Source organism: Theropithecus gelada, chromosome 12 (assembly GCF_003255815.1).
Source record: "Theropithecus gelada isolate Dixy chromosome 12, Tgel_1.0, whole genome shotgun sequence".
Lineage (NCBI taxonomy): Eukaryota > Metazoa > Chordata > Mammalia > Primates > Cercopithecidae > Theropithecus > Theropithecus gelada.
Window position 1 is genome coordinate 48,452,628 of NC_037680.1, and position 27,593 is coordinate 48,480,220.

A 27,593-nucleotide genomic window follows, 5' to 3' on the forward strand; every position below is an offset into this window, starting at 1 on the left:
GTTGGCTAAGTGTTTTCAGATATGAGAAGCAAGCAGCCTGCTATATACAGATAAAGAGTACATGTTTTGTTGGTGATTGTGGTGGTTTTAATTTTTAACGTTTTTACATTTTTATTTTATTTTAACTTTTTTTTTTTTTTTTTTGAGACGGAGTCTTGTCTGTCGCCCAGGCTGGAGTGCAGTGGCCGGATCTCAGCTCACTGCAAGCTCCACCTCCCGGGTTCCCGCCATTCTCCTGCCTCAGCCTCCCGAGTAGCTGGGACTATAGGCGCCCGCCACCTCGCCCGGCTAGTTTTTTGTATTTTTTAGTAGAGACGGGGTTTCACCGTGTTAGCCAGAATGGTCTCGATCTCCTGACCTTGTGATCCGCCCGTCTCAGCCTCCCAAAGTGCTGGGATTACAGGCGTGAGCCACCGCGCCCGGCCTATTTTAACTTTTTTAACGCAGGGTCTCACTGTGTTGCCTAGGCTGAAGTGCAGCAGCGCAATCTCGTCTCACCGCAACCTCTGCCTCCTGGGCTCAAACGATCTTCCCGCCCCAACCTCCCAAGTAGCTGGGACTACAGGTGTGTGCCACCATGCCCGGCTAATGTTTGTATTTTTTGTAGAGACAAGGTTTCACCATGTTTCCCAGGCTGATCTCAAATTCTTGGACTCAAGCAATCTGCAGCCCTCAGCCTCCCAAAGTGCTGGGTTTATAGGTGTCAGCCTGACTTAATTTTTAATCTTTAGTACAAAAAGTAACAGATAGTTGAAAATTCATATCCTTAAATATGTAAGTATATATATTTAAATATTTATATTTATGTTTATCTATATACATATATTTACTTATATACATATTTATATTTATGTTTATATACATATACATACACACACATATATATGGGCCAAATTGCAGCCTTCTATGGAGCTCCCCTTTTAAGCCTGTGCCATTTTAACACATTGTACTTTCTGCATTAATACCCAAAACTGTCGAGTGAGTATTCATATGGTCAACCAAGTATACCTAGTGGAATTGAGTGTAAAACTATTTGTGGCAACATAACTATACCAGTCCAAAAAGCTGCCTTCAGAAAATTTGGAGCTTTTGCTTTTACTAAAGAGGTTACTGTATACTTTCTCTTTATTTTTCTGGTTGAAAATAACTCCTTGGTGAGTGATCTTGGCTTCTGTTGTGAATCTGTGTACTCTCAACTGCAGAAGCTTGGAAATATGTTGTTTTCCTGAAGCATTAGCTTTCTTATTTTAGGTGGTAATTGTTGACCTATCTACCTACCGATTTACCACTCCTATTGACTGGTTACAGGGCAGAGACAAAACTACTGTTGTCAAAATACCACGATAAGACTTATATTCACATGTTTTCTTTCTATCCCATGCCTTTCACTTAGAGATGTACAGTGAAAATTTTCTCAGGAAGTTTAAGATGTAGGGTTTTTTGTTTTTTGTCTTATTTGTTTTTGGTATTGATACTACAATTTTGGTCAAAGCTCTGAGCTATTTCATCCCAATGGTTTGCTTATGTGGCAATAACTTTAAATGGCCCATTGAAAAGAAAAAAGGAAAGAAAGACATCCAACAGAATACCTAGGGCATGCTGTATATAGAATTTAGTTGACACTATTGTAATATGAAGACTGAAATCATGCTCTTTTCAAATGCTTTAATATAATTTAAAAATATATTAAATCTGTGCTTTTGATCATAGATTATAAGCCCTCATATCTTCTGTTATTGGTATTTTAATACGAAATAACTAATATTTTAAGTAGTATATGACAGTAGTATTTATGAATGGTCTGGAGGTTTTTATAAGAATTAAAGAAGGATTTTCTCACTATATCAGTTTTTTAAAAAAACTCATGATGTTTTTATATAGACTTTCTCTAAAATTGAGTTCCATGTGTGATTCCTATGAAATTGCACTTCTGGTTCTGATTTGTGTGCTTTAATATAAAATCGTTCTGTTTTCCTCTTCTTTAACCAAAGTGTGTGAGGTAACAGGAATGTTTCTTTTGAGAGACTTTGGAAGGTTGAAATTTGCCAGATGTTCTGTGCTAACCTAGAAGTGTGCATTCCCTGGGTACCAGGACTGTGTGAAATTCTTTCCTGTATCTTTGACAGAGCATTCGGTTTTAGTTCATTTTAGTGTTGTGCTTGTACTCTGATCAGAGCTTGTCTTTTATTCTGTGTTTAAATGATATTACGGCATCCAGAAAATCTGGCAAAGAAAATGATATTTTGATGACATTTTTCACAGGGCTCAACTAGAATGAATTATTACATTTTAACCATGGCCCTAATAAACAGCTTCTTTATTTCCTCTGTAAGGATACAATATTTCTTTGTCTAAGAAGTTGCCTGAGTGTGTGTATTGTTGAAGTGCTAAAAAGCTGCTTTTCTCTAAACTTTAGCTGAGAGACAATGGGATTTGCCAAGTATATACCATTTCATTGTGACTCAATACTTTATGATTATAAAGATGAATTTAATTTAAATTTTGAAGTAAACTTTTTTGTCTCAAATGGAGAAATTCCATGCAATAGCCCTATTGTACAAATTAAACATTTCTATGTAACTTCTACTTACCCACCAAACGATCAGCTTTTAGTTTTATATTTGATTTCTGACTATAATCTTTGGCACCCTTCCCCCAGCTATAATTCGGCCAGCCTAAAGGAATTTTTTTTTCCTAGACTCACAAGCAGGAGCCTACATTATTAAGTAGGAATGTTTATAGATCTGTGTTTCTAGAGTAGGTTGAGGTGTTTTTGTTTCCCAAAAAGAGGGGAATGCTTCTTGTTTAAATACAGATGCCTGTGGGCTGGTGGTGTACATTAGTGAATAATCACATATTATTGGATTTAGCTTTTGTAAAGAAGCAAAATGAAGTATTTTCGTAAACCACTTCTGAACTTGTCATTGATGTTATTCTCTATCAGTTGCTATTAATAATTTTATTTAAAGGAGGAGGGATATAGTACAGAGCCAACTTCCTGATTAGGCCTTGGGGAAGGTCATGTTTTGCAGTGACCTGGGCACCATTCTTAAATGTTGTTATTATTGGAAGAGGGTACCCTCAGGCTGCTGCCCTTCCTCTCCCCAGAAGTGCTCTATGACCGACTTTCCAGTTCATCTTTTCTAGAACCAGGACTCCCAGGCTGTAGATGAATTCTGACATCTACAGACCAGTATCCATCTCAACTTCATTTGAGGTGAAGTTTTATTAGTAGTAGTGGCCCAGTCCTACCTTAATATGAGAATGATGCATCCTCATAAAAATTGCAAAGTTAGAGCAGTAAACAACTAGGATGAAATGTTATACTTCAGCATAAAAGTGAATTATGACTTTTTTGTCACTTAAAATATTTTACACATTTCCTTTTTATTTCTATGGGATCTTTGTTACTGTTTTAGTGGTCTTAGGTAAAAATAATTTCAAGGACAACACTGTTGGATGTGAAGTAGAATATTTATTTCAGACAAGTATTATGCCCATATATTTTAGATTCAGCTATGTGCTTTATTTTCAGCATTAAAGAAAATGAGCTGTTTTCCAACACCTGCATACCAACTGGGCCTGCATCCTCTTTAGAAATGTTGTTTAATAAATAAACACTGTGACTTTATCATCCAGAGGCTGTTGCCAAATGCTGTTAATTAGGCCAAAAAAATATTTTTTAAAGGTTGGTGAAACAGATCCACTTTTCTCTCTGTAATGGCATCTTAGCTTGAAATCCAGGAAGCAGTGGTGTATGGTGTCCATATCCACGATTTCCTGCATTGGAGAAAAAGTGTGGAAAGCATCTGGGGAAAAGGAGGCTCTTTACCAGCTTGTTTCCTGTAAGTTCAATTGGAAGACCTTGTCTGTGCAAATAGATTTCAAAATAGAGCCTGCCCTTTGACTGTCTCCATAATTACATGGCTCGCTCTGTATTTTATTTGGCAGCCAGAGCAGTTAACCCCTGGAAGGAAGGGGCTGATGGCATGGCCAACTTGGCTTCCCAGACATGTCCATGGGAATGAATAAACCACTGTTTGGAGAAGCCCATAGCTAAAAACACACTAGAATAGTTTGTAACTGAACTGGAACTCTTTTAAAACAAGTTTACTAACGTTTATTATGATAAGTTAAAAAACTTAACTTTGTCCTTATTGTGCATATTGTAGAGCTGTATTAATTGTTTTAAAAAATTGGGAATTGGGGGAGTTCCTTATTGCTTTGATGTAATCAACATCTGTCAACAGATGAATTTGCTTTTGTTTAGTTTCAAGGGTTCTTGTCCTTTAGCTTTGCGCAGTCAGTATCTGCTTCAGCCTGGGGCATTCCCTAGTAGTGCATGTGGTTTTTTTTTTCCCTCAACAAATGCACAGGTTATTTCTTGTGAAATGTGAGCTTCCCTTCTGCTTTAAGTTGCCTGGAGATGGGAAGGAACCTTCAATCTTTCTCATTTATTTTGAAACATACACCTTAGTACTAGATTATAAAAATCAATAAAAGAGTTATATCGAGTGATGCAGACTATTTAATTTTTCTTTAGCAACATTTGTACACGTTATGAAACCTGTTAAGCAATCAGTCAGTGTTTTAGGTCAAGAAATATAAGGCATGGATGCATTTGCAGTGTTCTTGTGGACTTGAAGCACAGAGCGCTGTAAGAGCCTGTGCTCCTACTCTGAGTAATTGGTTGGAGTTCATGAAGTGTAATCTTTCTGTGGGTCTAAATCAGCACCTGGAAAATATATTCCTATGATACCATCCCTTCTGAGCTTACTGTAGGAGGCAACATTTTTAAACAGTTAAAAATGTATCAGATTGCTGTCACAAAGTAAATTGGGGTTTTTTGGTTGTTAAAGTTAATATATTATTAAGCAAATCATTTGGTTTAAAATTAAAATCATCAATGAATGTAAGAATCATATTTGAAAATGAATTAGCAAAACGTTGTTTTTCTCTCTTGGTAATCATAAATCATTTAAATCTGGCAGGCATTCCTCTCTTCATCCAAAATAATTGCCTCCATTTGTAAAATCAATTAGATGTTAACATGCTATAAATAATAGTTTTGTTACTAGACTTTGGCGTTTACTGATCATTATGAAAAAAATATATTCAGTAAGACATTTTACAGGGTGTCTTTTAAATCGCATATTATCTCTGGTTGACATTGGTAGCTAATGTAAAGTAGTGCCAAGCTACTTTATTGTGTTGTTTTCTACCCAGATATTTGATACCTCTGCAATGTAACGTAACTGAGGATTGATGGCACACTGCAGGGTGAAAGTGCTTCCCTGGAAACATACAATGAAAAATATGTGTGTTGGTAGCCCACACTTGAGTACAAATGTACTTTGTTCAGTTTTACAACTTCTTAAAATAATCAGCATTTTAAATGTGTCTTTGAAAGTTCATTCAGACCTCTCCCTTAAAAATACTTGTTGACCAAAAGAAAACTCACATTTTCAGGGATAAAATCAGCTTAATTAAGGGTCATTAGTAAAGGTGCACATGAAAACCCAGGGCTCAGTGGGTGAAATGGAAGCATTTCATTATGTAGTATAGGATGCATGAGCAGATAACAATTAAAATGGACCCTGAGTAAGAGGCCAATAAATATAGGGCATATTGTGTGCAGCAACATTAGTTATTTAAAATGCATTCCTCGGCCGGGTGCGGTGGCTCAAGCCTGTAATCCCAGCACTTTGGGAGGCCGAGATGGGCGGATCACGAGGTCAGGAGATCGAGACCATCCTGGCGAACACAGTGAAACCCCGTCTCTACTAAGAAATACAAAAAATAGCCGGGCGAGATGGCGGGCGCCTGTAGTCCCAGCTACTCGGGAGGCTGAGGCTGGAGAATGGCATGAACCCGGGAGGCGGAGCTTGCAGTGAGCTGAGATCCGGCCACTGCACTCCAGCCTGGGCTACAGAGCGAGACTCCGTCTCAAAAAAAATAAAAAATAAAAAAAAAATAAAATGCATTCCTCCCTCCATCATACTTGAATTCTATAATCCCACCTTCAGGCTTAATCTATAAAGGAAAATAAAATGCAGCTTTTAGAAGTGGATGTTATTACTGAATATGAAAATATTTAAAACTGTAACCTAGATTTACATTCCAAATACAAATTTGAAATATGAAAAAATGTGCTGCAGGATCCAGAGGACACAGAGCAATTTCAAGAGACATTCAGGCTGCACAGTGTGTTCTTCCATGGAGTGCAGGAAGCAGTTACCTATAATTTTCAGCGTTCAACTCAGACTAGGTGCTGATAGAATTCTTGTAACACTAAAAATAAGTCTTATTATTACCTTTGATAACAATAAATATTCTAGTATTCATAACAAATAACATATAGATTTACTGCCTAAAAAAATCCTATATAGAGTTGGTGTTAGGTCATCACCAGTAACAATACTACGATCATCTCTTACAAGATCAAATTAGTACAAAGCAACTCCTCGCTGTTCTGGGCTCTTCTACTCCCCTGAGGTTTCTTGTGATTTCCCACTGGTGTCTCTAAAACGTCACATTAGTCCACTTGCCCCTTATAGTAATTAGTACACACTTGAGTCTTGTTTCCCCAAATAGCTTTATCAAAACACAGTGTGCAGTGAATCCTGAATGAATGATAGTTTGTGGGAGACGGAGGGGCCATTTCTGTCTCTGAAGATGGTCATCATGCATCAAATTTGTTGTAATATTGGTGGTAGCAAGTTGGAAATTAGATGTAGTTATAAGGTATCAGCAGTGCTTTTGTCAAGAAATGAATTATATATAGGAAATTCAAGAGACCATTTCTACGTTGATCTACATTAGTTACTGTAGTTTGGGTATCCTTTCTGTGACCCTGAATATAATGGATACTGGGGATTTTAATTTTGCTCATTCAGCATTTAGAAAATTTACTACTTATTTATATTATGATAAACAAAGTTGAGGGCCCACCCCTCTTTCTTTGCCAGGCTAATTGGAGGACCATTATCTTCTGAAGGTACCATGACTTATGCCCATTTCTTCATTTCACCTGTGAAAACACCAGATTTTATTTCTAATAAAAAGATGGAATCATTTGTAACGAGTAGTTAGTGGAATAAACACAGTATGGCACCTTATTATCCTGTTGCCTTGTGACAACATTTATAAGGGTGTCTTTTATCAGATTGAAAGAAAAGAATTCGTTTCAAATACAAAAGTGTCTTATGAAAGTGAAATTGCTGAATACAGTGTAGAACCATAATTGTCAACAGATTGGATATGTTCAGGCAGTGTTCCTGACGTTTCGAATTTTACCATCCAGTCATGTGTGGGTGTGTCTGCATCTTTTCGGCAGTGAGGCTGTCATTTGGCAGGGCAGGTACCTTGGCAACACTGTTCATCCTAAAAGTGAATGTCTCAAAAGCCTCATCCAGATATCCTAGTCTTAGAGGCCTGATGACTTCATGCTTCAAGTTTAAGTACATAGAAAAGATTCCCCCTATAATGATTGTGTACTTGAACTTGATAACACTGATAAAGATGATCTTTCATGTAATCAACCACATTGAAAAAAATCTTCATGAGTCCTAAAATTGATCAGAGGCTACATCTTCCCGATGCCTGGGATGTAGCATGACAATCAGATGGTGCTGAATGAAGGCACACGTTTCAGAGCTGAAGGGACCTCAAAGATTGTGAAGCCCAACTCTCTCATTTTACTGAGCTTCTGCACCTCAGAGGATAATGTCTTTGAAGTACTCAGCACCGAGCTTGGCACCAGTAAACTCTTGGTCAGTCAGTGTCAACTGTTATTGTTATTGCTCAAGATCACATAGCTCTTAGCAGGACCAGGGGTAGAACTTTCTGTCCAATGCTGTGCCACTTTGGTTCTTTTTTCATCATGCATAGCACTATCTGATGTAATCAAATGCATTTGTTGATTTGTCTATGTCTGCCTCCCACTACAAGGATGTAAGCTCCCTGACAGTAGGGACCTTGTCACCTCGTTCACCACTGAATTCTCTAATCCAGAGCATGGCACATGCAATGAGTTCATTAAGTAGTTGTTGAATGAATGAAGGCATTTAGAGACCCCTCAGGTAAACATATTGAAGAGTAGAGAAGGAAAAGGAAAAGAAAGGAGGATTTATGGAGCACCTATTTTTTAAAAGATGGTTTATCTATTTATCTTGTCTCAGCAAATGCTCGCATCAGCTCGTGGTAGAGAGAACACTACTACTTCCATTTAATAGTGAAGAAAATGAGTCTCAGAAGTTTTGGTAACTCACACCTGTTTGACCTCCAAGCTCATGCTGTTTTCACTACCATAGTGCCTCCCAATTGGATCATTTCTAAGAATTTTCATGAAAAGTGTCTTCATTCTAAATGCTAACTAGTTACATGATATGTACATTTTTCATGATTAAAAAACTGACCTTGAAATCTAATCCCTGAAATAATACATTATATAACAAAACACACTAGCGAATAGAACTCATAGAGCCCCTGCACACTGCTGAGAGGCAACTGGAATGGTAGACACAGCACTGGATTTGGACTTAGAGGATTAAGCTTGGGGCCAGGTCATTGATTACCAGACATGTGAGCCTTAATTCCTCATCTATAAAGCAGTGATGTTAACAGCTACCTGCCTAATGACAGAGCTGGTAAGAGATAATGTATGTAGAGCACCTAGCACTGAGCTTAATCTAAATGTCTATTAAATTTTAACCATTGTTATTATTAGTATTTATATTAGTATTGTCATTATTAATAGTAATTATAATACTTTCCTCAGAAGGGAAACACTTGTGAGTTTGTGTCTTGTATGTGGTCCTGCCTAGCAATGCAATTAGGGAGGTGGAATCACAGATTGAGTCCACCTGAGTCTTTCCAAAATTTCCATTTCATATCCACAGACTGTCCAACTAATAGTTCTGGCAGCCACCTCCGCGAAGCGTGTGTTTGGTCAGCGAAGGCAGCTTGGTTTGAGGTAGTGGATGGGTTAGGTCAACCCATCACTGCTTTTGGAAAAATAACTTAATAGTAGTAGTAACAATAGTTTTGTGATGACTTTTAAATTTTCTGGGTGTTTCCCTGTGTTTTAGCTCCTGTTTTTCTCATGCCTGTGAGAGAAGTAATATATTTTGTAGAGGCAACTTAGCCTGCTTTCCCTCTCAGCTTTGGGACTTACTGCATGTTCCTTTGTGTGCCTCAGTATTTTCAACTGTGACATGGAGTAATAACAGTTCACAATTCATACAGTTTCTGTGAAGATTAATGAGCTAACATATGTAAAGTGCCTAGTACAGTAATTGAGACATAATAAGTGTTCAGTATTAGAAACTATACTTGAGCCCTGTTTTCTTTCCCATTTTATTTTTTATGTAGTCTTTTTTTTTAATTTTATTTTTTATTTTTTTATTTGTTGAGACAGGATCTTACTCTGTTGCCCAGGCTGGAGTGCAGTGGTGTGATCATAGCTCAGTGCAATGTCAGACTCTAGGGCTCAAGTGATTCTCCTGCCTCAGCCTCCTGAGTAGCTAGACTCCCGAGTAGCTGGACTGACTCCTGAGTAGCTGAACTTCTGAGTAGCTGGACTACAGTAGCTGGTGGCCCAAGCCACCACATCTGGCTAATTCTTTTATTTTTTGTAGAGATGGGATCTCACAATCCTCCCACCTCGGCCTCCCAAAGCACTGGGATTACAGGTTTTTATGTATTCTTGAAAGAACTACTATTTATTGGGTATCTTCTAAATGCAAGGCACTTTCATATTTCTTATTTCAATTAATTCTCACCTGAGACTGAAATGAAGAAACTTGTACAGGGCCACACAGCTAATAAGTGGTAGAGCTGAAACAAAAGTCCAGGCTCCTACTTTCCAACTATCTGCTTTTCCTAGGATACTACCCTGTCCCTCATATATCAGTTGACAATACTAGGGTTGGTGGTATTGTCATTTGGGAAATATTATACTTTAAAAACTTTACAGAATACATACCTGCCTCTATCAAGCAACTTTTTTTTTTTTAGAGAGACAGGAGTCTTACTTTGTTGCCCAAGCTGGTCTCAAACTCCTGGGTGTAAGCAATCCCGCATCAGCTGCTCTCCAGAGTAGCTGGGACTACATGTATGTGTCACTGGACCTGAGTTTTGCAACTTCTTTTTAAAGAAATGATATTATTGACATTTTGTCTGATGCTTGAAATTGTTTAAAATAGTACCCAAACACCTCTATAAGTTAGATTCAACAATATTACAGTCCACTTTAAGGAGGAACATAATTGAGTGAAACCTCACCCTGAATCACTGACCACTGCGGTTTGTTTGCATCAGTAACTTTCCCCAAGTCAATTAGATATCCAGAGTTTTGAAGCCAGTACTTACCTGCAATTCACGTTTTCATTATGTTTCACAGCTGAAATGTTACTCTAGGCCAGTAGTTCTCAAGCTTCGTGTGCGTCAGGATTACCCTGAGGGCTGGTTAAGGCACAGATTGCCCGCCTCCATCACCAGTTTCTATGTTTGTAGATCGATACGGGGCCCAAGATTTTGCATCTTTTTTCTTTTCATTTTTCTCTTTTTTTTTTTTTTGAGACGGAGCCTTTCTCTGTCACCCAGGCTGGAGTGCAGTGGCGTGATTTTGGCTCACTGCGACCTCTGCCTCCCGGGTTCAAGCAATTCTCCTGCCTCAGCCTCCCAAGTAGCTGGGATTACAGGCTTGCGTCACCATGTCCAGCTAATTTTTGTATTTTTAGTAGAGACGAGGTGTGGGATTACAGGCGTGAGCCATCGCACCCAGCCTTGCATTTTTTTTCTATGTGACATTATAGTGCTGGTCTGTGAACCTCATTTTGAGGACTGCTGCTCTAGACCAGGATTCAGCAAATGTCTCCTGTAGAGGGCCAAAGAGTACATTTTTTAGGCTCTGTGGAACACATGTTCACAACTACTCAACTACCACTGTAGGTCAAAACCCGCCATAGACATTTGTAAGCAAATGAGGGTAGCTGTGGTCCAATAAACCTTTTATTTATGGGCACCAAGATTTGAATTTCATGTATTACAAAATATTGGGTTAAAAAGGTTTTTTCAACCATTAATAAATGTACCATTTTTAGGTTTTGTGCTATATAAAAACAGTCAGCAGGCCAGATTTGGCCTTTGAGCTATAGCTTTCTGACCCCTGCCATGTAGTTGTGACCTGTTGGGGACTTTTAAAACTATTGTCTGGACAGGCGCAGTGGCTCACGCCCGTAATCCCAGCACTTTGGGATTCAGAGGCGGGCAGATCATGAGGTCAGGACATTGAGACCAGCATGGCCAACATGGTGAAACCCCTTCTCTACTAAAAATACAAAAAAATTAGCCAGACCTTGTGGTGTGCCCCTGCAGTCCCAGCTACTCTGGAGGCTGAAGCAGGAGAATTGCTTGAACCTGGGAGGCAGAGGTTGCAGTGAGCCAAGATCGAGCCTCTGTACTCCAGCCTAGGCGACAGAGTGAGACTCCATCTCAAAAAAAACCAAAAAACAAGCAAACAAACAAACAAAAAAAGATTGTTCTAAATATGAAAGTAATGAAATAAAATGAATCAAAATGTCCTCCTGGCTGGATGCAGTAGCTCACGCCTGTAACCTCAACACTTTGGGAGGCCGAGGTAGGAGGATCGCTTGAGCCCAGGAGTTTAAAACCAGCCTGGGCCACACAGCAAGACCCTGTCTCTACAAAAAATACAAAAATTAGCCAGGCGTGGTAGCATGTGCCTGTGGTTCCAGCTACTCAAGAGGATGAAGTGGGAGGATTCCTTGAGCCTGAGAATCCAAGACTGCAGTGAACCATGACCACACCACTGTGCTTTAGCCTGGGTGACAGAGCAAGACCCTGTCTCAAAGAAAAAAAAAAAAAGTCTTCCTCTCTACCTCTAGCCCCAACCACATGCCACAGAAAGAGCTACTGTTTATGAATATTAATTTCCAGAAATTGTATGGGCATGTGCAAGCTTATATAAATGTATAAGCTCCTTTTACATTAATGGGTTTTATATATGTATTTGTTAAGCATTCACTTTTTTCCTAACAGTGTATTGTGACCTCTTTCCATATCAACACATAGAGATGATGATTTAGCCTATTCTTTTTAATAGCTCCAGAATTTTCTGTAAGTATACCATAATATATTTAATCAGTCCCCTACTGGTATTTCCTATTTGGAAACATTTGAGTTGTTTCCCACTTCTTTCTACCACAAATAATGCTGCAAGGACGATACATCTTCATACATCCATCATTGCATAGTGTCTGCAGGATAAAGTCCTAGGAGATGAACTGCTGAGTCAAAGGATATGTGCATTTAAAATTTTGATAGATATTTCTAAATTCCTGTTGTGAGTATTTTGAACCCTATATTCATTTTCTTTCAGTGTTATACTTACATTTTTGCTATTTAGTCTTTATCTGACTTGAACATTCATCACAGTGAATTTCAGTATAATGCCTCACTGCACGTGAACTTAACACAGAGTAGTAATCCTATGGAGGGCAAAAAGTGCAGCTGGCAATTTGTGTGTGATTCTTGAAAGGAAAACGGCTTTACAGAGTATAAAGCCATCAAAACAGTACCCTGAATCTAGGGTCGTCTTGGACATTGTCACATAAGGTATCACAGCAGAAATTGTTCTTTTTACAGCCCTGGTGCTTAGCAGATGTTTCTATATGTCTGTTTCCCGTTTACCATTGTCACGCATTTATGTAAACATAGTATTAGCTAATAAATACACTGTTACTATTGTACTAGAACTCAGAATACCACTGCTTTCCTTTCTATTTGGGGCTTTTCCTTTTTCAGTCAATAAGGTATTAGAATAATGATTTAATAGACAACGCCACAACATCTTAAAGTGGAGCACTGTGTTAGGTTGGTTTTTTATTTAGAATATGTCTATTTCTGCTCACAGGTTCTCATAGAATTTTCTCTTCACCACTCAATCATATCTACTTACACAAGCAGTCAAGCCGTCAACAAAGAAGAAATTTCTTTTTTCGGAGACAAAGAGATATTTCACACAGTATAGTTTTGCCGGCTGCAGTTTCTTCAGCTCATCCGGTTCCTAAGGTACTGTATTGCCTATTATCTGCTGCTTTTTCCAGCCAAGATAAAAGTTGACTGCAGAAGTGATCAAATATTTTTGCACCTTTGATTTCTGAGCCATTTGGGTTTTAATTTTCAAACTAGGTTTGTGATCTAAAACTGTGATTTGAGAAGTTTTACTATCCTACAGTTCTATAGCATTAATTTTTTAAAATAAAGCTCTAAGCTTTCAATTGCTTAGTGTATTTAGAATTAAAAGTTCTAACGTGAAATTTTCTATATTAAATTTCTAACACAAAGATAAAACTATATGTGCATAGTTTTCTGTTTTAGAGAAAAAAAATAATTATAAAATCGTGATGATTCAAAAGAGATAACTTAAAACTAGCACACTAGCTTTTTTAAGCCTATTCTTATACTTTCCTTGTTATTGATGCTGGTGTCTTTGAATCGTCTTTTAGACTAAATTAAATAAAATATGTCTCAGAGCAGTCTTTTTTTTTTTTTTTTTTTCCAGAGATTACAGTTCTGTGGAAAGGCAATCTATCCATTTTTCAAAATGTAATATAAAGAGAATGTGCGAGCAAGCCCTTTAGGAAGAAGGAGAATAGCTAAAGAAATATAGATTGGTCACAAAAATCATCTGCTTTCTCCCTTTTATGAATTTTTTTTACAGTGAGCCCACATTTAGTACGTTACACTTCTGAAGATGAGTGGCCCACTTTTATGGCAAAGGCCAATGACACAGAAAGGCCACCAGGATGTATTCCCTGGCCTGTCACAGTGAGAGTGAGAATTTGGTATTAGTCACAAAATTGACACTTTTTTTCCTTAGAAGAAAAGATAAATCTCTGGTGAGGTGAATTGCATTGTTTTAGCCATTTCAGTCAATTTCAGCATGACAACCCAACAGCCCTTCTGCCTGCAAGTGATAACCTTGCCAGATCACAGAGCAGAGTGGAGACAAGACACAGGCTCTGTGGGGGAGACCTGGTGAGCATTTGTGGGCATTCGTGGTGTAGCTGTGGGAGAGTAGATGTTCCTCCGGAGCTCGGCTGTGGCAAACCTGTATCAGAAAGGTTTCTGTTACCTGTATCAGAAAACCCATCTGAACAAGGGAGTAAATGAAGAGCCGTAACTCCTGCAGGACAGGCTTCACAAAGAGGAGAACCCTAACCTCAGCCCTTCCAGAGCTGCTGTGGTGTTTCAATTGAATAGTGTTATCTCCCTCAGATTCCTGTCCCAAACTGCTGTGGAGCCTTACTGTGGACTGTCCAACAGTGCTTATAGTTTGTAATGCATTATAAACTATAAATAGTTTGTAAAGAGCTGTGCAAAACCTTGGGACTGAAAGGAGCTCTGTGTGTAAGATGGCATTTATTTTCTGAATACTGCCCATGGTGGAGAATGGTCTGCAAAAGTGATCAGGGTTGCATGTCTTGAGTTTTGGAGTGGCTTTTTGTTTACTCTTGACAAATAATGGAAATGTTTTAGGTAATTTTTATGTACTTGAAGAATAAAACTTGTTTCATTTTATTCTAGCCTCTCAGTGTTGAGTATGGTTACAACATGTAAGAAAAGTGTATACGTAATAGGCTTTAGGGAACTTGACAGTCAGCCTTTTTACATATATTCATTTGGAGAGGGTGTTGGGAGCTATCTTTTGCATAAATTATATTTTTGTGTTAAGAAGACGAAAGTGCTCTTAATTAACCATTTGGTGAATTGGAAGCTTGGTGCTATTTTTCATCAATGGTGAATATGCTTCTAACCGGGTTGGGAGGAGGAAAAAGAGAAAACTACTGTTTGTTTTGACCAGAAGTCTGCTTCAGTCCAGTTTGACTCAAAGCATGGTAAGGTTAACAGACCATCCAGAGGCAGCACTAACAGGCAATGTTAAGTTCAAAAGGGCAGGGGAAGGAACTAGGGGCAGCCTGGAGGGTCTGTTGTGCTGGCTTTGGAGGTCGGTGCTCCGGCAGGAAGGGCAGAGCTCCATGAAGCAGTAGGCTGTATCTGAAAAAATGATCCCATTGTCGTGCGCTGGGTTCTGATCTTCGTTTTCAATCCTTTTTCCTCAAGCACATAAAGAAGCCAGACTATGTGACGACAGGCATTGTACCAGACTGGGGAGACAGCATAGAAGTTAAGAATGAAGATCAGATCCAAGGGCTTCATCAGGCTTGTCAGCTGGCCCGCCACGTCCTCCTCTTGGCTGGGAAGAGTTTAAAGGTGGCGTCTCACCAAGCCTCAGGATGACTTACATAAGGGGCAACAAACACTCCTCTTTTTTTTCCTTATCCTTAACTCTTCTTTTGTACACATCTAATTTGTTTTAAAAAAAAATAAGTGAAGCCTTGGGATGGGGAAAAGGAATTTTATTATTTTATGTGTTTATTCAAGAAGTAATTTAAAACCCAAATTCAATTTTAACTAGCAGAATTCTAGAGATACTTTGGTCTCAGTCACCCTATCCAAGTTGATCAATGGCAGACAGCTTTGATTTTTGCCCCCTACTCCTGCCTGTAGTTTCAGCTTGTACTCCCCACATTATTTCTGTGTGCCTGAAGATTTGCTCTACCTTGTCCTTTGTCTCCTATTTTCTTGCATTTGCCCTGCAAAGAAAGATCAGGTCACATACAAAAGGCTGTAGGTAATATAGCAATGCAATTATATACAACTTCCTATTACAAGATTTAGTTCTTTCAGGCCAGACACAGTGGCTCACACCTGTGATCCCAGCACTTTGGGAGGCTGAGGTGTGTGGGTCATTTGAGGTCAGGAGTTCGAGACCAGCCTGGCCAACATGGTGAAACCCCACCTCTACTAAAAATACAAAAATTAGCCGGGCATGGTGGCGAGCACCTGTAGTCCCAGCTACTTGGGAGGCTGAGGCAGGAGAATCACTTGAACCCAGGAGGTTGAGGTTGCAGTGAGCCGAGATCATGCTGCTGTACTCCAGTCTGGGCAACAGAGTGAGACTCCATCTCAAAAAAAAAAAAAAAAAAATGATTTAGTTCTTTCATTTAGTTCTTTCATAATAATCTGAAGCACCATTCTATATAAGGATTATAAAAGAAAAATGTGAGCCTATTTTCTGCCAAAAGGTGGGCAGAATTTAGGAAGTGAGATTCAAAGATAAAATCACTCACAGTATCTTCTGTGTACCAAACTTACAACACGACTAAACATAATGTATATATAAAATAATGAAGAAAATTACTGAAGAAATGGTTAATTTTTAATAAAAGATTTTATTTTTGTTTTAGAATTTTATTTATGTTTATGGAGTTTATGGAAATAGTCTTCATATACTTATAAAACTCAATTTCAGTTTTCTTTTAGTTTGGGAGCAATTTCGTTTGGAATACCTTTAGTAAGGAAAAAATATTTTTAGAAATACATTTATTTATTTAGACATGAAAGAAATCAAGATTACTTAAAATCAAGTCTCTACAAAATGTATTAGACTCACTCTTTTAAATATCAACCATAATCTCTATGCCATTGCTGCAAAACCCCTGTAATGTTTTATTGAGATAAAAAGATGTGGGTTGACCTACTTTTCAAGTTTTTCAAGGTTCAACTGATGAACCTTTTGAGCATTTATTCATATGCGCTGGGTAGCCCAGGGCACCAACCATTGAGAAAGAGGAAGGAATTACTGAAGAACATAATTTTGAAATCCTCAGGCCAAAAGGGAGTTATGTCATTTAGTGACTCACAAATGATTTAGAGGATCATAGGGCTTAACATTTCTATTTCCTAATGGTCCATAACACCATCACATGCCCAAATGATTGTCCACGAGGCACAGTTGAGAATTGTAACACTAATCATAATTAATTCAATTGTTGTACCATAAGTTTATCACAGTAAATTTATACAGTCTCACATGGAAGTGCTGTTGCTATAGCATAGTTGATAAATACAAGAAATGTCTTCAATTGTTGCTGCACAATTTCTTTATTTAACATTTTAGGTTGACATGACAACTGAAGAGATAGATGCTCTTGTTCATCGGGAAATCATCAGTCATAATGCCTATCCCTCACCTCTAGGCTATGGAGGTTTTCCAAAATCTGTTTGTACCTCTGTAAACAACGTGCTCTGTCATGGTATTCCTGACAGGTATTCATTTCTTAATAACATATTGTTCTTTGGAAACTAAAACATAAAGCTAAGATCTGTAACATATGTTGAAAGATACTATCATTCAATTGAAACCCACCAGTAAACTTCTGAAATTGATTATGATAAAACAGAAACTTTAAAGTATTTTACTTCTAAATGGACACGATACCACCATTTAATGTGTGTTAAAGCAGTGCATAATCTAGATGGGAGTTGTGCATTACATATGTCTTTTACTTCTTATATTTTAATCATGTAAGTGGTAAAAATCCAAATGTGGCAAATTTTTCTTATCAACTCTCGTTTCGGTTCTTGGCAAAATTAGGTAACAAATTAAGTGCATCTTTTGAAATAAGTTAAAGATTAGATTTAGTTATCCCGTGTATTCCTCCTTCACTCCAAATTATCATTGCGACTCATTGGGTTTGTAATAGTAGTCATTAAGTATTTATTTTTATTTTCCTTTTATTGAGATCTGTCTATCACCATTTTTTTTTTTTCTGTTTACGTTTTAGTCGACCTCTTCAGGATGGAGATATTATCAACATTGATGTCACAGTGAGTAAATCATATAAAAAATCGTCTTTGATCAACTTCAGAATTGCTGGTAGCAACAGGAAGAGTGGATTGAAAATGTGAACTGCACCAGTGGAAGTGCTGTTTACTTCTAGACCCAGACGCAAGCAGCTGGTTTCCTTTTTTGTCTTTAACTCTGTGTTTATTCCAAGTAAACCCAGGCCTGACTTGAATTTAGGGCTGCAATCAGATGCACTGAGATCAATGTTGGCCTAAGTGAAATGTCAACCCAATCCTGCTATGTGTCATGTTTTTGAGAAGGTGTAATTGTTATTGATCCACTGTGTAGTTAACGCAGAGCACCACAGCACTGGGCAGCTGCTGAAGCTAGATATGTATGAGATGAGCTAACACGAAGAAAGCCAGCATTTTTCCTTCACTCTGCCAAGATTGATCTTCCTCTTCCTGCTGATTTTGAGTGGGGCCTGTCATTATCTTACTCTGTCATTAGGGGCTACATTGGCCTGTGTATGTCAGTCTATTTGGACAGCAACTCTTTTGCTAGCAGTGTTCCCTAGATTTATTAAAATCCCTGAAGGTAACGTCGAGTTCCATTTCTGGTATAGAGAGCCTTGCGCTCAAAGTAAGCAGAGGGCTTTTTGTCTGAACTTAAGTTTTCACCAAATGGTTAATAGCCTTTCTTTTAAGTAACAAGCCTAAGTAATTTAACATAGGGACTTCAAATTGTACAAGATGTAACTTTTTCTCATTTTCTTAGCCTTTTACCATTCTCAGACTTGGATTATGTGTACTTTTACATTTCTATTTATTAAAGAATTTTGTAATGATACCTTTGGATTATGTAGATTATAAATAAATTCTGTACATCTAATGATTAACAAATATATTTTAAATAAATAAACAAAATTTAAACATCTTAGGAGAACTAGTTGAAATGACAACATTCAAGGAATACAGTTTCTATTAATAAGGAAGTGTTTTTAAGAATAGTAACTAGACCATGAAACTTAGGTAGGAGTGGGAATGAGATAAAAATAGGAATCCAATGGTGGAATTCAGTCTGATTTTTAGTTAAGTTAACTCAACCTTTTTTCTTCATATCAGTCATATGAGGAGATAGCCAACGATTCTTTTATTGCTGATACTATTTCCTGTATCATTTTGTCGTACTTAAAATGCTTGAACACTTGCACCACATACATCCTGTTGGTATCTTTCCAACTTAGAATCATGCAGAAGGAGGTATTTTATGAAGCATACCTAAAATAAAGTGCTTTTCATAAGACACTTCTATTTTGGATTGTACCTGATTTTAGGGTTTTACATCTATTATCTCATCTAGTCACCCTATCATGAAATGTTACCATTTTAATGTTTTGAATGAAGTCAGCTGCTCTTCCCTACTGTTTCCATTGTATCTAAAGAAAATACTCTATTCCTTTTCTAAGTTTCCTGAATACTTAATAAACAGTTTTGTATCTAACATTCAAATTATTTCACAATTGTAAAACTTATAAAGCAAAGTGAAATACTTCCAAGTGTCTAGAAATGTGAAGGAATCTAGGAAACATATAGGTCCGTATCTTAACAAATTACATTTCTTATAAAATATTTTATTAAGTGAAGGACTCCATTATCAGATCCTATATTTCTATCAGAAAATACTCATTGCATTTTAGAATTATTTACGTCTAGTATACATCACAAGAAAATAGATTTCCTTCCCCCCTTTAAAGTTGAAAAATGTTTTTCTTAAAGACAATGTAATGTCCATAGTAGTTGCTCAGTAAATATTTGTTAAATAAATGAAGTACAAGGACCAGGCACAGTGGCTCATGCCCGAAATCCCAGCACTTTGAGAGGCCAAGGCGGGTGGATCACCTGAGGTCAGGAGTTCAAGACCAGCCTGGCCAACATGGCGAAACCCCATCTCTACTAAAAATACTAAAAATATAAAAATTAGCCTGGCTTGGGGGCAGGAGCCTGTAATCCCAGCTACTTAGGAGGCTGAGGCAGGAGAATTGCTTGAACCTGGGAAGCAGAGGTTGCAGTGAGCTGAGATCACGCCCCTGCACTCCAGCCTGGGTGACAGAGTGAGACTCTGTCTCAAAAAATAAATAAATAAACAAACGAAGTACAAGACAAGACTAGTTTGTGGGTATAAATAGAAATTGTAGATGACTACCACAGACTTTCAAAAGTATTGTATTTCTGTATATAGTGAATCTTTCAAGTAGTCTTTTTTTTTTTTTTTTTTTTTTTGAGACGGAGTTTCCCTCTGTTGCTCAGGCTGGAGTGCAGTGGTAGGATCTCAGCTCACTGCAAACTCCACCTTAAGGGTTCAAGTGATTCTCCTGCCTCAGCCTCCCCAGTAACTGAGACTACAGGTACGCGCCACCACACCCAGCTAATTTTTGTATTTTAAGTAGAGGCAGGGTTTTACCATGTTGTTCCAGGCTGGTCTTGAACTCCTGACCTCAAGTGATCCGCCCGCCTCCACCTCCCAAAGTGCTGGAATTATGGGTGTGAGCCACTGCACCAGTCTCAAGCAGTCGTTTTGATGTTCTTTCCTTCCTTCCTTCCTTCCTTCCTTCCTTCCTTCCTTCCTTCCTTCCTTCCTTCCTTCCTTCCTTTCTTCCTTTCCTTCCTCCCTCCCTCCCTCCCTTTCTTTTTCTTTTTCTTTCTTTCCTTTTTTTTCTTTTTCAGAGATAGGGTCTTGCTCTGTCACTCAGGATGCAGTGCAGTGGTGCCATCAAGGCTTACTGTAACCTTGAACTCCTGGGCTCAAGTGATCCTTCTACCTTAGCTAGAACTACAGGCGTGTGCCACCACACCTGGTTAATTTTTTAATTTTGTAGAGATGGGGTTTCACTATGTTTCCCAGGCTGGTTTTTAAACTCCTGGTCTTACACAATCCTCTCATCTCAGCCTCCCAAAGGATTGCAGGCATGAGCTACTGCACCCAGGCTCAAGTAATCATTTTCAAAGCTAGCAAAAAGTAATACGAAAAGATGAATAAAGATTTTTTAAAATAGTACATTTTTACTTAAGAAACAGTTATACAAACATTCATTTATACATTTTCTTGACTACACCTATATTAGCAAAATTTATATTCTTATATATATATATATATATTTTTTTTTAGATAGAGTCTCGCTCTGTCACCTAGACTGGAGTGCAGTGGCACAATCTCTGCTCACTGCAAGCACTGCCTCCCGGGTTCACGCCATTCTCCTGCCTCAGCCTCCCGAGTAGCTGGGACTACAGGTGCACACCACCACGCCCGGCTATTTTTTTTTTTTTTTTTTTTTTTAGTAGAGACGGGGTTTCACTGTGTTAGCCAGGATGGTCTCCATCTCCTGACCTCGTGATCCACCCACCTTGGCCTCCCAAAGTGCTGGGATTACAGGCGTGAGCCACACGCCTGGCCTCTTGTATTTTGAATGAAATAGTATTTTGTATTTTGAAATAGCATTCTTGTATTTGGATGAAATACAAGAATATAAAATTTTGAATTTTTGAATGAAATCAGCATACTCTTCCCTACTGTTTCCAATGTGTCCAAAGAGAATACTCTATTCCTTTTCTAAGTTTCCTAAAGACTTTTAATAGTTTCATTATTAACATTCAAACTATTTCAAAATTGTAAAACTTATGAAGCAAAGTGAAATACTGCCAAGTGTATAAAATGAAAACTTATGCTTTCCTGGATTGCAAAGGACTGTAAATGGGAGTAAATGTATAAAACACTATTCTGTTGCAAGGTAATTAAGATAATTTGATATAGTAGAGAAAACACTCGATTAGAAGCCAATAATCCATCATATTAACCTGAATCTACCTGTGTATTAGCCACCAACCTTAAAGAAGTTACTTATCTGTGCCTCAGTTTCCTGAATTATAAACTGAAGATCTAATAAAGACCTTTCTTGCTTCCTTCACACAGTATGAGAGCATTTTTTTAAGAAATGCCGAGTAGTATACGATTTAAGACATTAATTCAGTATCACAACAGACTGAAAGCTCAGATGAACATCTTTTTTATAATAGTTTCTACATTCTACCTTATGAGCAAAAGAAATGTCAAAAGTAATTAGATAGGACAAATTTATGCAAAGTAGCAAATTCCATGCTACATCAAAGGATCAGTATCCAAACAGTCGCTTCTGCCTTTTATATTTACTATAGTGCTTGGTTATCATTGATTTACAATGAATCTGGTATCTTTCAAGATCCTACTTGGCTTCTGAATCACTGAAGAATGATAAAATTATCCTTTCTGTAAAAGTGCTTTTAAGCCTGTTTTATTATATTCTAATTCTTTAGATATCCATAGATAGTGCTTTCTGTGAACATTTGGCCATCTGGAACATTTGATTCAGATTTCACTTCTTGGCCGGGCGTGGTGGCTCACACCTGTAATCCCAGCACTTTGAGAGGCCGAGGCGGGCAGATCACGAGGTCAGGAGATCGAGACCACGGTGAAACCCCGTTTCTATTAAAAATACAAAAAATTAGCCGGGTGTGGTGGCGGGCACCTGTAGTCCCAGCTACTCTGGAGGCTGAGGCAGGAGAATGGCGTGAACCCGGGAGGCGGAGCTTGCAGTGAGCTGAGATCGCGCCACTGCACTCCAGCCTGGGAGACAGAGCGAAACTCCGTCTCAAAAAAAAAAAAAAAAAAAGATTTCACTTCTAGACATAGGATTTTTCCGTAACACATTTTATTCCTATATGGAACCACTTCTGTTCTTAGAACTGAATTATCCTATTTGTCTGTTATAATACAAACATGTCTATCTACTTCTTCTTGTCATTATATATCACTTCAAATGTAGAACTGGTAAATACAAGATCAAGTAAGTCTTCATGACCTGGAAGAAACTTTTCACTATGTTAAATACTCCTTAGTTCTCTAAACCTACTGTGGTAATTGTAGATCAAGGTCTTTGGCCACTAATTTTTGCTTATGTAATTTTGTCTTCCCAGAAATAAAGTGAGGAATCAAAATATTACAGTAGTATTGCTCATCATAACGCTGAAATAACCATACTAGTTAACACATTTGTTTTTAAATTTTGCAATATAATTGCATGGCTTCATCTTTTAAGTTTCTGCAAGTTTCAATATATCTATTTCTTCTTTTTTTGATAGGCAAATGAATAATTCTGGAAGAGTAAAACACATGAGTCTACTAAATACATAAATGAATACAATGTATACTTTAGGATAGTAGATTTTTAAACAAGGACATATTTTTAAATTTCTGCTTATGTTTAGGTCTATTACAATGGCTACCATGGAGACACCTCTGAAACATTTTTGGTGGGCAATGTGGACGAATGTGGTAAAAAGTTAGTGGAGGTTGCCAGGAGGTGTAGAGATGAAGCAATTGCAGCTTGCAGAGCAGGGGCTCCCTTCTCTGTAATTGGAAACACAATCAGGTAAGCCTTACATTGACAAGTAAAGGGAGGGTTGGCAAATGGTACAGAGGTTATTGGTGGCTTGGTATAAAGTTGATGACATGTTTTATGATTCAGAACCATCATTTCAGTCTGATATCAGTATGTGAACTGCCAGGCTGCAATATTGTTCCCTGAGTTGAAAAAAAAAACCAAAAAAAAAGGTTTTATAAAAGTGAATTATACCAGGGTCAGCAAAGAAACTTATAGAAGGAGTAAGCAATAGTTACATGGCTGCTTTTGTTTTAGCTTGATGTACTGGTCTATAGTTTCCCTTTATTCAAAATCACACCAAATATGGAAGGGAGTACCTAAGAAGGGGATGAGCATCTCAACCCTGGGGTTTTTAATAAGACAGGAGAAAAACTAAATTTTATAAAGGAATGAAGTGAAATGTATTCCTATGGTATGAAGATAATAAAGTGTTAGTTCGAGCAAGCCTTACCTTTCAAATTGGCAGATTAACAAATAGCCTGAAAGGGTGATCTGTTCTTTTTTTTGTCTGGTTCATTTTTCCTGTAAACCATTGTTTATTTTTCACAGAGTATTCTATCCTTACTTTTTGAGTGTATGTGTATGTGTATTTTCTGAATTTAAGACTTTTCTTTGTAATCTGTTACCTACTTTTAGGTCTTTTTTTCCCCCGTAACTGTTTTGAGGTAGACATGCCGAATATATGTTTTCATTTTAAAGTAATGCATTCTGTTAAAGATGATCACATCAGCATCGTTTAAAGTACTGTTCTCATTAATATGAACCATTGAATACTTCCCATTTGTCTAAAGGATGGAAGGCTTAGTCACCTTGAAAAGATGCTGCCTTTTTTTCTTCGTAAGCCTTCAAATACTTTAAGAAAAAAGCCAGTAAAATATCAGTTAAATGTATTTATGGCTTTAAAAATATTGTAACAGTGTCTGAATCAAACTTTAGTAAAATCTCTTTGGGTTATATCTGAGAAGCTTTTATTGAAGACTTTGAACAAAATTGTGTTTTTGACAGTTTTAAATTATAGGCTAACTAGCCTGGGAAAAAAGGATAGTGTCTCTCTGTTCTTTCATAGGAAATGTTGAATCAGACCCCTACTGGGAAAAGAAATTTAATGCATATCTCACTATCTTACTGTCCATGAATATAATAGAAATGAATTCAAAATGCAGTTTTATTTTTGCAAATGGGATGAGTCGATAGATGCACCTCATATTTTTGAACACCTAGGGTTCAACAAATTTACTGGTGGTGCTCTTGCATTTTAACAAAATTTATTCTTCAGTAGAAGGGGGCAGAGAACACTAGATTCTTATTCAAGCATTCTATCGAGCTCTGCATTCATGGCTGTGTCTAAAGGGCATGTCAGCCTTTGATTCTCTCTGAGAGGTAATTATCCTTTTCCTGTCACGGAACAACAAATGATAGCTAACTACAGAGGCACATTTGCAGTAGTCACATTCATCAACTGCAGAAAAAAAAATTCAATTTAATTGTGCAACACAGCTGCACATGGGCTTTTGAGCATTTCTGTTGTTCTCCCTGTCTCGCTATTCCTCCCTCCAGATCTATTTTTTAAACTTTTTTTCTGGTTATTTTTTCCCCTTTTTGTCTCTTCTTCCATTTTTACTCTCTGTACTTTCTTGTTAAAGTAATTTTCCTTTGTGGCTCTCATTCTTTTTTCCCCATTGAAGGCTATGAATGTAGAAAATTATCACAATTACTCATATAATTGAGCCTCTTTGTAGCAAGTGCAACTCCAGTAGCCTTTCTCCATCATGAAAATGGTTTCATTATAGGGTTTTTCATATTCTCTGACACCATCTACACAGAGGAACAGGCGTGCAGATGAGATGTACTAGGAACAGGCTAGATCAGTAAGGTCACAGTAGGAATAATTAGCTCTGCTATGGAAAGAGCATCTAGGCCTTTTACTGCTACATAAATGTACTGTCCATGGCTTTTAGTCACAAAAAAAACTTACTAACAAATGGAGCTCCCGCCTACTACTTTGAAAAAAAGATTTGTATCAACACTACAATTTTCCATCATTAAGACTAATAACACAGAGCCTAGTATACATCAAGGGGAATAAAAAGAAAAATCTCACATTCAAGTGGCGGCTGGGTGCTGACCTTTGTTCCCTTTTTTTGTGTACGACTTAACTCTTTACAAAAAAGAGCCACACGCCACACCAACATGCAGGTGAACTCCAGCTAGTACTAGCAAAGCATAGCATTCAGTTGGAAAATCTGATAAATCTCCATGCAGGATAATGCATTTCATTACATATTCACTACATTAATTCTAGCTACATAAAAAAAAAAAAAAGAAGAAGAAGAAGAAGAAGAGTAGAATTGAAAGTGACATTGGATTTTAGCTATCTGGATACAAGGTCAGTTTTCACAGACTATGAATTTGCATGTACAAGCTTTTTTGAAAACCAGATCAGTCCCAACAACTGCACTTAAAAAAACTATGTGGAAAATAACAGACAATGAACTTTTTACTTGTACCCTAATACATTTCATTATTTAGATGGTTTATGTCTGCCACTAGAAAGGAAACTGGCCCCGATTCTAACAAATGTTTGTTCTGATGTGTTAAAGCAGTGTTTCTGGACACCTATTATCTTGCCTTTTCTTATTCTGGCAAAATCTTAGGGGAATAAGTAAATAAACCATATTTACCTTTAAGCCAAAAGTACTTGAAATCATTATAGACCAAAGGTTTACAAACATCTTTCAACTCGGTCTTGTTTATTTTAAGATATTCACCATCTTTTGCATAGCCTATCTCTACTGATACACTAGGAAAAGAACAAACAACTTGTATTAGTATTATGTTATCAAAAACCTTGAGATCTTTACAGGAAATTTTGGAATTCTCCTCTGAAACCTAAAGAAGATAATGTCTCTGAAGAAGTATCAGCTAAAATGTTTTAATGGAAAGAATTCTCTCTGGGCCCTTTTGCTGTGTGAGGAATGCCTAGTAATCTTTAGGTCATAGTGTTCTTAGACTCACTGAACCTCCATTTGCTTTAAAATATTTCTAAATCTGTATTTTTATAATTATCTCTAGATTATACAATCTGTACATATGAGTATATTGTGAATGTGTAGATTCATGCATCATAAATATGTGACAGTTCAATCAAAAATAATTTAAACTTATAAATGTCATGATGAAAGTATCAATAAATGGTTTTTAATGTTTAATTCATAACTATATGTTTTGATATTAATTTGGAACAATATGAAGCAGATTTTTAAAAAATAATCTCTTTCTATTAGATTACACACATTTAAACAATAAGTGGCTCAGGCAAAATAAGTCATTTTAATGTCATCTGTGATGGATTTTTCTTGACAGCTACTGTAAATTACAATTATACTGCTTCTCTCTGCACATGAAAGTAAGCATTGCAATAAATTATCTTTTATTTCAATCCATCATGTCTGCTTTTCAGAAACAGAAAACCTCAAATAAAAGTTCAGCACTATTGTAAGAAAAATACAGTAATTTGTGATCTAGTTTGAAACAAAAAAAAAATGTACTACTTTTTTGGAAAACAGTTGTTGGCTTTCAAAAATATTACTAATTGTACTTAAACATTCCTTTTCATTAGAAGGAATCCCTGGATTTGTGCATTCCTTCATTCATAAGTACTGCCTAAAATAAATATCTAGAAACAGTAAAGAAAAATTTCATAACATGAAATAGCGTGCCATTTGAGATCATTTATTAGAGATGTGACTATTTGGAGATTAGTGCTGTTTATAGGATTAATGTAAAATTGGCAATAATCTATTTTCATGTGCATTTTTATTTCTTTATAAGAGCCTGTACTTAAACATAGTACTCCTCTGCCCTCTTGGGGAATGTATTTTTAGTCAAAAAAAGTAGTTGAAAAGTATTAAAAAAATTTAATTTACCCAGATGACATTTAAATTGAGTATAACTGCCTCATGAAAAGGAATTAAACTGAAGAAAATGGTCACAAGATGAAATTCCTTGCAAGAGATATCTTTTTCATGTATAAACTGTAACTGCACTGCAAATTGTAATAAGACAGTATAATAGGAAAGTAAGTTCATAAACAACCTTTATATATCCTCCTCTCCCTCTCCAAATATTCCATAAAAAAGGCCTCAAATCATCAGTGTGCTTGGGCTCATGAGTAGATATCATACTGTCTTAAAGGATTTTTAATTAGAGAAAATCAGAAGAGCTAACACCAGGAGAGTTCTTTTCAGTAGGTTTCAGCAGAGCGAAGACAGATTTTATCCGTGAAATGTTCAGGGCAAGAAAACTCTTGTGCACAGAAAAGGGTCATGGCCTGTGGTGACTGGTGTTTGGGGGTACTTGGGTGCTTCTGCCTGCCCTGCTGTTTCCATTTTCCCCAGC

General features: G+C 37.2%; 1 protein-coding gene across 1 annotated transcript in view; it reads left to right on the forward strand.

Annotated features, from left to right (window-relative positions):
• Positions 1-27,593, forward strand: part of METAP1D (methionyl aminopeptidase type 1D, mitochondrial) — a 93,225-nt gene that overhangs the window by 58,670 nt on the left and 6,962 nt on the right. Inside the window, 5 exon segments of the mRNA XM_025404090.1 lie at positions 12,938-13,095; positions 15,151-15,300; positions 17,051-17,199; positions 17,718-17,760; positions 23,020-23,183. Of these exon segments, the coding sequence (XP_025259875.1) occupies positions 12,938-13,095; positions 15,151-15,300; positions 17,051-17,199; positions 17,718-17,760; positions 23,020-23,183 (664 nt within the window).